Source organism: Agelaius phoeniceus, chromosome 6, assembly GCF_051311805.1.
Source record: "Agelaius phoeniceus isolate bAgePho1 chromosome 6, bAgePho1.hap1, whole genome shotgun sequence".
NCBI classification, from domain to species: Eukaryota; Metazoa; Chordata; class Aves; order Passeriformes; family Icteridae; genus Agelaius; species Agelaius phoeniceus.
The window spans coordinates 14651467-14664360 of NC_135270.1; the positions used below are offsets into that span (position 1 = coordinate 14651467).

Sequence of the window (12894 nt, forward strand, 5' to 3'; positions counted from 1 at the left end):
CTTTAATTTTTTTTTTTCAACAATTAGATGTTATGTAGAAGAAAAAACTGTCTTTCAAAATTATTAATGAAATTATTTAAATGCTAAATCCTATAGATAATTGTAACAATTAATTAAATATAAACATAAAATACCAGCATATCAAAAGTAATAATTCTGCATATTTAATTACCTGCAAGCTTAGGCAATGCAAAAGCCTTTTTCAAAGCAACAGAATTAACATAAAAACACATCTACAGAATCTGGGGATACTTTAAATTACTTAATCAGAACTGTAAGGAATTTGTTAACTATCAAGCAGTGAACATGACAACATAATGAGGATTAAGCATGCTTTCACATTTTCCAAATTCCACACAGGAGTCACTACTTGACACATTCATTTCCAAAACATGATAAAATGAAACCAAACACTGAGGTCAGCCATAATTTCGCATACAGACTCCAAAAGAGGGGGGGAAAAAAAGAGAAGTAAAAATAAAATCTTACAGAAAGCACTACTGTGCACCAAAAGACACCTGTAAAAAGCCAGAACACTGACTGCTACTTGAAAAAGCGATGGGATGAGCACATTTCAATGCAAGCAGTCTTACATGTATACTGGATAGTAACCCTTGTGCTGAGTTCTTTAGCACTTTGTATATCATGTTGATCAGAGGTCCATTATTTTCTATCTGTTTCAAACAAAAGTTTAGTCATAGCTTGTTACAGACGTCAAGATTTAAACCCCCAAAACCTCAGAACTCAAAACTCCATGAGCAGCAGTGATCACACACTCCCAGGTCACACCTAAGCACTCTGCAGTTAATTGCTCAACCACAATTCCACACTGAAAAGTTCTATTTCAAAACCTCTAAGAAAGATCTCCAGAAATAATGGATTTAGTGAAAAAAAAAAAATTAACTCCAGTTCCAAAATGTTCAGTCCTAATTGAAATTGTTTCATCAGGGTGGGTCTAATTCAAAGCCCAGTGTAGTCAAAAGAGATACCTGAACTAATTGGCTTCCTATCCAAGTTTCCAGCCTCTTAAATGGAAGATATTACATACATGACCTGGGAATTTGCTGTTACTACAATCTGTATCATTTGCTTCCTTTCATGCAGTGCACTGTTTTTTCCTGGTATCTCAAATCAAAGCATTGCTACATTTAGGGGCAAAGCACAAATGTAACCAATACAGGGACACCTTCTCCAGTTTCACATGGGCTCTTGAATCTCTCAACAACCTGACCTCAAATTTTACATTTCTGGACCACGACTGAAAGAAGGTTATTAAGAAATGATGTAAATTTTGAAAATTTACATCACTCATTTGGAAATACATCTGACATTTTGAGTGTCACGATTTTCAGAAGGAAACCAGCTGGCACTAAGTTTCTTTGCACAGAAGTATCAGGTGCCCCCTTAAAATATTTCTTTCTGGCTGCTTTTGTTAGGTGCTACAAGCAGTAGGAAGGCACAAAGGGAGCTCTAAGAGACCAAATATGTCTTCATGCTCCAGACTGCACCAAATTAATCTGGACAGAATCCGCCAAAAAGTTAAGAACTGCCCCCCAAGAATTTTGCTAAGCATATCACATTTTCAGAAGCTTGACCTGTGGTCACTTCAACTGTGAAAATTATTGTGTTTTATAATGGAAAAAAGACTGTGATTATTAATAATTTCTCACCTTGAAGGATTTATAAAATTGTAATTTGTCATAAAATTCATCTGATGGCTTGGGCTGCAGTTACATTTGTCAAAGCCATGAACAAACCAAGGACAAGGCTTAAAACCAAATGTGTCCAACCAATTTTAAATTTGTATACTAATGATTCCAGCAATTTACATATTTGATCATTTAGATTACACATATATCACCTATATTATATGCTAAATACATATATGGTTCTGTAGTAATATTTTCCATGTATATATTTGGTTATATATTCAGGAATTCAAATATCAGACAAGATTGAAATACACATCCTCATAGGTGCAATGAGCTCACAGGCAACACCCCATGGCACCAGTGAGCTCTGTACGTGCAAACCAGCAGACAACAAGGTGTTAAATTTCCCTTCACCTTCATTTTCAGGAACACCACGTGATTTATACATGACAAGACATCCTACATCCCACAGAAAGTGGCAAACTACTTTGCTAAGCAAAACAATTCTATTTTTTGCTGGGTTTTTTTCCCCTTCAAAACCTGATATTAAGAACTCTAGATTTGCTTTCAAATTGCCAACCATCAAGTGTGCCAGACACAGAAGTCATTTAGACAGATGATAGGACCCTCAGTATAATATGGAATTCTTTTTCAAAAAGAAATACCTCCTAACATTACTTGATCAGATTCTCTCTATGGATGGATGGATGAATGGGTGCATTTGAAATACTTTAGCTGTAATAACATGAAAACAATGACAGTGATAATTAATCACATTTTCACAAGAACATATGGTACATTATACAAATAATGGAAAAGTAAGTCTAAGAAGATTTAAAAGGGAAAAGCTGGATTAAAAGAACACGAGTTTTAACTTAGAGGTGCTGACTTCATATTAGTACTAATGCTACAGCAGAGAAACACTTTCAATCTGTTTTTTCTCTGACTTCCCTAAACCCACATATCATCCATCTCAGTACCAGGAACAAAAGTTGTTCTTACAAACTAAAGCAACCACATTTTCTGAATTTTCACTTTAATTGTATAGCCACTACTAAAAAGACACTCAATACTCTAAGCACAAACAAAAGACACTTTCCATCTCAGACTAGAAAGTTACTTTAAAATTTACAGGTACAAACACAACGCAAAAAAGACAACTGGATTGAAAAGATGATAAAAAATTAAGTAGACTCATCTAAAAATCTTACCTTTAGATCCAAATACTCCAGATCCTTTTTCAACTGGATGTAAGTGTCATCCGCCTTCAGGCAAGTACATAGGGAAAAAACAGTGTAATAAATTTGAATGTTTGGAACCATTTCAGAATAGTTGGACTTGCTATATACAAGAAAACACGGAAGAGAGAACAAAATAACAGAGTAGGAGAACATAAAAAAAGCACATTTGCTCCACCAGCATATTGTTATTTAGAGCTAAAAAATGGGCAAGATATTTCCCAAGAGTATTACTGCCTCATTACCCCCCCTTCCAAACAGCTAGATTTTTGTTTCCACCTCTAATAGGACATAGAACTACCTGAAACAACACATCTTCAAAAGCTGTTTTTTCAAGATCAATTTCCACTGACTAGCCCTTCACTGAAAAAGTTACAGTGGTGTGACTGAATGACAGATGTAACCAGAAGACATCATGTAATATATCACTAGAATACTTTTGATCACAATTTATAAGCATTTTAAGGTAGGGAAAGTATGAAATAAGTTTTGGGAATAAAATTCTGAAAAAGAGCTCATTTATATGATTAGACAATCCATTTTGTCTTTTAAGTAATAGCATTAAAGTTGATCCTTATTTTTCATTGCCTCACCTGTAATTGCTATCAGCTTAATCTTATAGTTACACTCACCTAGCAACATCTTTATTACAGTCCCTTCTAGGAAAACATGCACAGAAGTCATAGCAAAGTTATTTCTCCTCTCTTGAAAGGCGATATTTGCAAAACAAAACAAAGTTTAACTGTTGCAAATGTGCTACTTGTAGTTAGCCAAAATGCCCAAAACTTCCTAGAATTTAAACTGCTATTTTGTCAGCATTTCATATCCTGGGTGCAATTAACTTCAAAATAAAAGAAAAACACAACTATACCTTTTCTCAAGTTTTGAGCCAATGAGAATGTGTAGTTAGAAAAAGAAAAGAAAAACCCTTTATGCCATAAAATCAATAGAACACACTTGCATTTCTTTAGAGGTGTTCACTTACAATTCTTGTCAGATCAGCTTGGAAGACTGGCTGAGGACTTGACTAAAAAGTCTGCCCATTTTTGGAGAAATCCCTGTTATTACCACCCATCTTAGTGCAATTGTTCTGTAGGTGAGGTAATCGGGAAATGAAACTTCTTCAATTCCAAAAAATCACTTTAGTTTTGGGCCAAAGCCTTCACCAATTCCAAGAAGAGTCACCAGATTTTATTCCCAGGTGGCTCCATTTTTGAGGCTCTAACAGGAACCAGAGAGCTCTGTGAGTACATTTCTGTTTGATTTCATATTTACAAGTTTCACACACCAGTGCAATCAAGAGCACCGTAGATGATCCAAGACACTCCTGAGCTTTTATGAACCAATGTTCACCTGCAGAACTGACACAGTTACAAGCTCATATGAATGTACAGACTGGCTGATGCATTTCAATTTGCAGGTGATGCAGCACATGGCACAGGGAGCCAACCCCACCTTGAAAGCAGCACAAAGAAATGGTTTTGCTTCAGAATGAATTTATACAGTATTTGAACCCACATTTCTGAAGATGCAGCATTTTCAGAAATAGTATAAATACACAGTATAAAAAGGCAGTAGACACTTTGAAACGGATGCACTGGCGCCCTGTAACTTAAAAATGCTCGTCTCTTATAGCAAATACAGTAAGCAAAGAAAAATCACAAACGACCTGGGCACTGTAGAATACCAAAGAATGGGCAAAGAAGCACAGACTCAAGCATGCCACTAATGAAGCATTTGCAGAGTCACAAAATGTCACAGATGAGCCACGCAGCAGCTGACCTGATAGGTGGAATTAGTTGGCAAGTGCTGCAGTAACTGAGCGATTGTGTAATTTCTTATACTAGCCAACTTAGCCTGATGTCTCCTTAATCGAATGAGAAGCAATGTTAGCTCTTCAGGCTGCAGGTATTTAGACACATTGTAAAGAGGAAATTAGCAGTCTTCAGGGAGAGGAACTATAATTACATTTTTCACCTCAGTGCCCAGAAAGCAGTTACTTGACATGATTAAGCAATTATTTAATTAACTCTGCATTTGGTCAAACAAACATAATAAAACTTGAATCCTGTAATAACAGAAAGCTCACCCCTCCTCACGTCGCAGATAAAGGCAAAAATCCTACAGGCTTTACTGGGTTAAGATTAAATTCTCATTCGAGTTATTTATGCTTTAACTAATACAGTTAAGATTAAAGACTTTGGATTTCAAAACCTGGCTGCACTAGCAGGAGGACAGGACAGGAGCCGTGCTCTGCACTTACCGACTTGCCGTGCAGGCTGGGCGCGCTCACCGTGTGTGTCATGTAGCCCATGGCGGGCATGGAGCGGCGATCCAGGTGCGTGGAGCTCTGCAAGGATGCACAGCCACAAGGTAAGGGTTGGGTCAAGTGCCAGCTGCGGCAAATTCAGGCTGCAGCTCTGCCACAGGTTTTCTATTTGAATTCAGGGCGTGCTTAGAACAGGGTAACGCACGCTGGCCAGCCTGATCCTTTGATGATAACTTATGAATGAACAAACACAAATTCAGCACCTGTGATGCTGGGCAGAGCAGTGGATTGTGGCAGCATGAGATGCTTCAGCAGAACGTGCAGTGTAGCTTCCAGCAAATTTTTTAAAAGTTCATCAAGTTCCCCCCAACACAATGTCTCCCAGAAAAAGGTTTGGTTGGATGATGCTCTCCGACAGCAGGCTTCCACTGCACATAGCAAACACCACGAATGCTCTCTTTTAGCCAGGCTACATGAAGCTACTGACATGACTGACACCTTGTGGCAATGGCTTCCATCAATACCAAGGGGTTTTTTTAATAATCATCTTTGATCTGCCCCTTTCTGCTTACAATAAGAAAGCTTACTGCACACTCATTCTTTCATCTTTCTCTTAAAGCCAAAGTCCTCTGGCTTCTTCAAGGCAGACTAAATGTCTCAGTTATTTTTATTCCTGTATCTGAACTTCACTGAATTTGCCTCACCTGCCTTGTTGTTGTTTTTTTTTTAAATGCAACTGGATGGAATTTAATAAAGCAGTTCAGGGAGCATGGAGTATCATGGATTTATGCAGACTGTAAATGTAAAATGTGTGCTTACATAGAAAAACATGAACATTTTTCTCTACAAACTTTCACAGAAGTTCCACAGGGAAGTTTTTATGATGAGGAACTGTCTCCCAGTACTGGTAAAGCCAAGATGCCATAAAAAGAGCTTAAAATTTATGCAGTTACGTTGCACAGGAAATGAAGACTGCTGTACATGCCTTTGTAAGGATGCAATGCTCCTTCAACTTACAGGTGGAGAAACCAATGTGTGGTAGAATATAACCAGGAGTTAAAAGTATTAATTTCCAGTTCTGCAAATCACTAGACTATTTCACCCTCTGACAGAATATTAGAAATCTATAAATGCTGAAAGACACCCAACAGCTGCACCACATATACATGGAAAAAATCTACACTGTGCATGGAGCTGCAGCACAGTTTCATGCTGTGTTTAGGTCCTAAACCCACTGGGTATCTGGATTTACAAGATCTCTCCTGTAAATACCTCCCCTTACCCCTTTGCAATACCCTTTGCAAATACCTTCCCTTATCAGAGCCCATGGCTGAGGTCGAAGATTTAAGTGAATACAGAGGCTTTCAATACCAATTATTCCAAATCTACCAAGACAAATCAATCCTTCATTGATTCAACACATATTTCCCCAAATTCCTTAGGCAACTAGAGCATTTGGAGTACTGAATAGGGAAACCTATAGGAAAGAGGGTACAAAAGCCTCTAGAAAAAACCCTCACACTGAAACCAATCCGAAAGGTGAAGCTTCAGACCAACACTATTTGAATTTGGTTAGCCCACTGATAAAGACTCTGCAATGGACCTAAAATATTAATATATGTATTAATAATATATGTAATAATAATAATAATATGGGTTTTACCATAACTAAAACCAGAATGAGCTGTATGACTTACTACAATAGCAAAACACATAGAGAAAGCAGGCACAGCAAACACAAAGCTACAAGCAAAAATAAATAAACAAAAAATATTCCATCCTGCTGAGTTTCAGATTCTTGCCTTCATACTCTCTACATTAAAATACTACCATCTGTACATTTTATACATGTAAGATATGCCTTCCTGTTTTTTATTAAAAGTATTCCATACCTATGTGATGTGCCATCAATTTTCCTTTCCTAACCAACAAAAGTTATAAATCTGATCAGAATGGCAAGAGCTTGAGGAGGAAATTATTCCTTGGATTAGCTTTTACAACTCACATGATCTTTCACACACGAGGAAGGATGCAATGAATCATGACTAAATAACCCCCCACGTGTGACACCACGTATAGAACGGTTTGTCATTAAACAGGTACCAACCTTTACAGCACGATTCCGAATCTTCCTGGGGGATCCAGCAAGAGGGACATCCACAGTCTGTCTCTCATCAGATGGTTTAACTGTGAGCCTTTCTGCAGGAGTATGTGGCCTCCGTGGGAGAAAGTTTTTTGGAGGTCCAGGTGGAGGAATATCAGATGGAGAGGGCGGAACAGATATGGACCGTGGAACATCTAACGAGCTTTTTGACTTCGCACGATCAATGAAGTCTGAGGAACCTACATAAAGTGGGGCTGTGGGGCTGCCATGTTTGAACTGCTGCCTCTGCTGCCACTCGTACAGCTGCCAAACAGTTCCATCCTTATTTGCTTTCCTCTCCTCCTGGGACATCTTCAAGTGGCTGACGCGATCTTGTGCATATTTGTAGTCACTCGGCAGATTGCGGTTTGGTGGTGGTGAGCTCCCTGAAGGCTGCCTGGTATTCTTTGGCAAAGTGTGATAGTTCTCAGGAAAAGGAGGATTGGGACCCTGACGTGTAAGAGTCTGATCAGAAGTGAGGCTGTAAAAAAAAAAAAAAAATAAAAAAAAAAAAAGAGGAAAATTTTAGCACACACTGATAAGTGGGAGTGACTGATAAAAAATACCTCTAATGACACAAGCATTGGAGCTACAAGACATATAACAGACATTTTAACAGAATTTACAGAAATATTAACAAAGCAATATTAATGACATCTATCCTGCACACAAACACTACACTGTATAAATACAGGATTTTAAGTTAGTGTTTAGCCTAGGATGAAGTACTAGAAACAAACTTAAGGAACGGGAGCATTATGTAGTTGAACTAAAAAGAAAATCAAGCACACGAAGAAAGGAATTATTGTCATGTTTATCGAGTGAGTCCCGATTTAAAATATTCCTTTTCACGGAAAGCGTTCTCACCACTAGGTGGTGCAGTTTACGAAAACAAATGAATGTTCAAGATAAATATCTTTAAAAGGAAGATGAAATCTCACCAATCGCAGAATAGCTCATAGTTTTTGTTCATGTGAATGAAGCAAAAAGAAATAAAATGGTAAGAAACTGCTCGAAGTCTGCAGGTCGGTATGATTACTTTCACCTAAAAATAGTGAAACTGCTACTGCTTCTACTGATTTGAGCAACATGAGACTTTTTACAACAAAAGTCATTGACAAATTAGAATATAAAAAGAAGTATTACATCCTGGCTTTAGTAGTGGACCCATAAAACACTTAAGCTGTACAAACTAGATATTTTAGTAGGTAGTGTTAAGACAGAATTGGCAAAAGCTTTGACAAAGCCTAGTTAGCTCCCTCTCCTCCTTTGAAGACAAAATCTTTCTGTAGACTGCCTGTCTAATTTCTGATTCTTCCATTAAATATCCGGGGGTTTTGTACTTGGAGTCATTTGCCCATTGATTCAGAATCTCCAAAGAGAAAACCATTCTGCTAGGCTTGCTACAAAGCATCAACACAAAAAAACACAAAAACCACCAAAATTAAAAAAAAACAGCCCAGCACAAAACCACACAAACAAAGGAACTCCGAGCATATTTTCATCACTTCACTCAGTAATTTCTGCTCTGCATAAGAAGGAGACCTCATGGTTTGGAAAATGCAGGAATTCCACCTGAAAAAAAGGCCAGGATGGAGAAGAACATCTTTGTTCAGGATCCAAGAATAACTGAAGCAAGGAGGAATGAACTGCTACTAGCTACCAGCTCAGTAGTTGCCACCATCCTTTTTTACTTGCAGGATTTGACACTGTGGACTGCCTTAAAATATGGATAATCTCAAGAGGACACAAAACTCCTCAGGCCAGCAAGTAGAATAACTGCCCTGCACTGCCTGGAGGGTTACAAATCTGTAAAGGCCCTGCTCTCTCATACCACAAAGTCTTGATGTTACCTTGAATTTCAGAGTGAAGGTTAAAGCAAGCAGCTAGTATGAACACAGGCAACTCAAAGATCAGCTTACAGTGGTAATGGAACCTCTTTTAATTCTCTAATTCATTGTATTACATGCACTTTGAATGTCCTGTACTTTGCTGCCAATTTCTCCACAAGAAAACATGTGGCAGAAAGTTGGTAGAAATGTATTTCCTCTAGATAGCAGTAAGAGCCAAGAATGCTTGGAGGGGATAATGCTTCAAAAGGACATCTGAGGCAGGCATGAAACTTGGATTCCCTTGGTGATTTCTCTGTGGAAAAACAGATAAGGGGGAAAAACACTCCTATATCCCAATTTAGTGAAGACCTCATGAAGGCCTAAGCAAACTATCAGATGTTGCAAACCACCTGTGTGTGATTATTTTCTAACAGGACATTAAAAGGCAGAATATTGAGATCAGCCGGAATTGGTGGCAGTCATGAAGCCACCAGGGCTGGCAGCTTTAGGAGCAAAGCCAACCTGAAAACAAAGACAGCATGAGTTTTGTTGGGGGCAAGGGGAGCCATGCCTTCCTTCTGGAAAAGGATGGATTTTTTGGAGAAGAACTAAAAACTGTTATTTTGAAAGCAGTACGTGGAGCAGCTGACATGAGCCAGTTTCATGCAATACTTCAGCCTGCTATAAAAAGAGAACAAAGTTGAATGTGGATAACATTGCACAGGGAAAGTCACATTCAGAGCTGAACTTTGGAGGCAACTGCCTACATACAGGCACATTGTGTTTTCTCAGTATCTGAAGAAACCTAGGGAGAAACCTCAAGCTGAGATGACAGGCTTTAAGCTGGTAGCATCTCTTCCACACAAGGTTTGAGATGCTTAAGAGATAATTTGCATCATATAAAAATAGGCTCTGAGACGACACACAAACTTCTAGGTAAAGAACCATGTCCTAAACAGCTCAAATTAGTCCACAAGGGACTATTTCTTAGAGATTATGAGCAAAAGAGAGCAAAAGCAGCTGTTCTTGAGAATCTCCCTCATTTGAATGATGAGGTATAGAGGATATAAAAAGGAAAGCAGACATTAAAGAGTGCATAAATGGCCTGATGTCATATTATATGACCATTGGCCATGAAAACTTTCAGGGTCTTTAATGGGAAGCAATCACACAAGAAGATATTGTAAAAAGAGAAAAGAGATGTTCAAAAGACAACAAGTACTATTATTAGAAACACTCTGCCCATTCATGGGAATGCACAGAAGTTAACAAAGACAAGCAATGTTTCTTCCTTAAGCAAATCAGGAAGGAACAGAAAGTTCTGCATAACAAGAAAGGTTTTAAACACCATTTGCAAGGAAGGAAGTATCACAACATGACTGAATCTAGTGAGGAAATATTAAGCTTAATTGGGTTTAGTTATTTCTAAAATGCAAGTAAACTGTTAGAAATAGCAAATTCTTTATAGTTATGCACTAAGTTTATACAGGCACTGGAACCAGATCAAAACCTAACAATTTCTGAACAGCTGCCATTTGATGGTCCTGACCCTGACCTTTCACTTAACCCAAAACCTCCTGAAAGCCTCCTTTCAAACTTTCTTCCAGTTCTTGAGATCTCTGTGAAAGGCTGGTATGAGTTTCACCAAAGCAGCTATTCCCATCTGCTGAGAATAGAGTGGGATTAGATGGCCACACTGGATGTCACTGGAGTGCAGCTGAGAGGTCGCTAAGAGAGGTGGGTCCCCCAAAGTGACAGCTAACATCTACAACTCAGCAGAGTGCTTCATTAAAAAGGGAAGTCAAACATCTATTTGAAAGGTCTGAAGATCTTTATAAAAGGTGCCATTCCTACAAACAGTCACATGAACAACCTCAGTATTTGTGTGAACCCTTTAGCTGAAAGGCTTCTTTCCTGTCGTAAGCAACTTGCTGGCAAGCACTGCATCTGTACACACCTGAGCCAGGAAACAAATAAAAACTGCACTCATTCTGTGCTCAAGAACCACCCAGCCCTCTGAATCCTCAGAGGTTCTCTATTTGTAACATTTCAGCTGGAATATCAATCAACGTGGAACTTTAAAAATTAAGTGCTCTACTACTACTACCTTCTAAAATCAAAACAAAATGTCAATCCAATTATCATCTCTAGCTTAAATTTCTACACCATGCAATCAGGAAGATATTTGACAACTAACATTCCACTTCTATCCATCATTTAACAACAATGCAGAAACTCAGCAGGCTAAGAGAAGGTGCCATTTAAAAGATGACTCTGTTCATCTTTGGGAAGGTAACATGCAATTTATCCTGAATGCAGAGACTATAATGTCATTTGTCAGGAAAAGGCAAAGAAAACAAGGTCAACTGCGCCAAAAGAGCCATTTTTAGAGATATGTATATGCAGATATAGAGCTATATCTAGAAATAGATACACACAGACATACATCCATCCATCTATCTTTATTTTCACTGAATACTTAGCAGCTCCAGCTGAGGTAGCTGGTTTCTTCTAGAACAAAGCCTGGCACCTGCAACAACACTATCTTAACACTGCACCTGATACACGCCCCTAGAGTTAATTTACTGGAAAGAGTAATTTGGAAGAAAACTATGCTTATTTAGCTATCAGTCAATCCTGCCACTGCCAGGATTTCTGATGTAAAAAACATCAACAGAAGCTTCTTAAGCATTAGCTCATTAGCTCAATTGGTTGCTGTATTATTTCAGGGAAATCAATGTGTGTAATAAGAACTAACTTACCAAATACATTTTTTCATTAAACTCATATTCTTTTGGGAAGTCCTGATTGATATTCAAGTAAAAAAAGATGGAAGTTAATTGACTCTAGCAGTCTAAAAGAATATTAAATAATATTAAAAAGTAAGAAAATTTCTTCAAGGGTAATTTCAAAAATAAAAGAGCAGAAGAAGGGACTTCCACACAAAGTCTTACTGGCTCCAAATTGACAAACATTAGCTTAAAAAAGCATTTTAAAAATGCCCAAAATGTTTTCTCCATCCTAAAAACCACATGCCAATGTCTCTTGCTTGTTTATACTATAATTAGATTTGAGCAGATTTATAAAACACTAATTCAGTAGAATAAGCATGTTTGAAAAATCCTCACAAGTAGCATCAAGTCCAACTGTTTTTCCTGCCACTTGACACAAGGTGACATTCTGAGCAGACACACATATTCATCACTTCATTTCTCCAACTGGTACTTAATCCGACTTTGAAAGCAAAACAATTATGAGATTTTCAAACCACAAAAGCATTCCAGTGTGCATTTCACCTATTGGTACTATTAATGCAATTTTCAGGGACTGAAAATGGAAAAGAGAATCCCAGAGACCATCCTAGGATGTCTTCATTAACTAAATGAATATATGGAGACTTTCAATATGTGCTAGACACACTGTGACTCTGAGTGCAGTGATCTGACATAGAGGAGTGAATGTGTGTTTGGAACAGGAATAGAACAAAGAAGGAAAGTAATGAGCATTCTTTATTTTTTGAAGTGGAAAACAATTACCTCTAACTTATATTGTGTAATTGTTTATGAATAAGAGGTAACTGAGGGTTGCACTTCACTTTCTGGCTCTTCAAAATTTAAGCAAATTTTAAGAAGTTTTAAGCATCGACAGTGATTAAAAGAAGGAAAATAAAATAGCATGCTAATGTCACTTATTCTGTTTGCAACACTGTGACAACTTTAAAGAGATTTGATTAACCAATCCCACATTGGCTTTCCCAGGA

The 12894-nt window shown here is 37.9% G+C and overlaps 1 protein-coding gene across 10 annotated transcripts in view; it reads right to left on the bottom strand.

Annotated features, from left to right (window-relative positions):
• Positions 1 to 12894, bottom strand: part of PLEKHA7 (pleckstrin homology domain containing A7) — a 145820-nt gene that overhangs the window by 23738 nt on the left and 109188 nt on the right. For 6 of the 10 annotated variants that reach the window (XM_077179855.1, XM_077179854.1, XM_077179857.1 and 3 more), the window contains 5 exons: positions 7267 to 7783; positions 5154 to 5240; positions 4673 to 4792; positions 2864 to 2917; positions 594 to 674 (listed from right to left, as the gene is read on the bottom strand). In XM_077179855.1, coding sequence (XP_077035970.1) covers positions 594 to 674; positions 2864 to 2917; positions 4673 to 4792; positions 5154 to 5240; positions 7267 to 7783 — 859 coding nt within the window. The remainder of the gene's footprint in view (positions 1 to 593; positions 675 to 2863; positions 2918 to 4672; positions 4793 to 5153; positions 5241 to 7266; positions 7784 to 12894) is intronic. The other 4 variants (XM_077179861.1, XM_077179863.1, XM_077179859.1 and 1 more) reach the window with 3 other exon arrangements.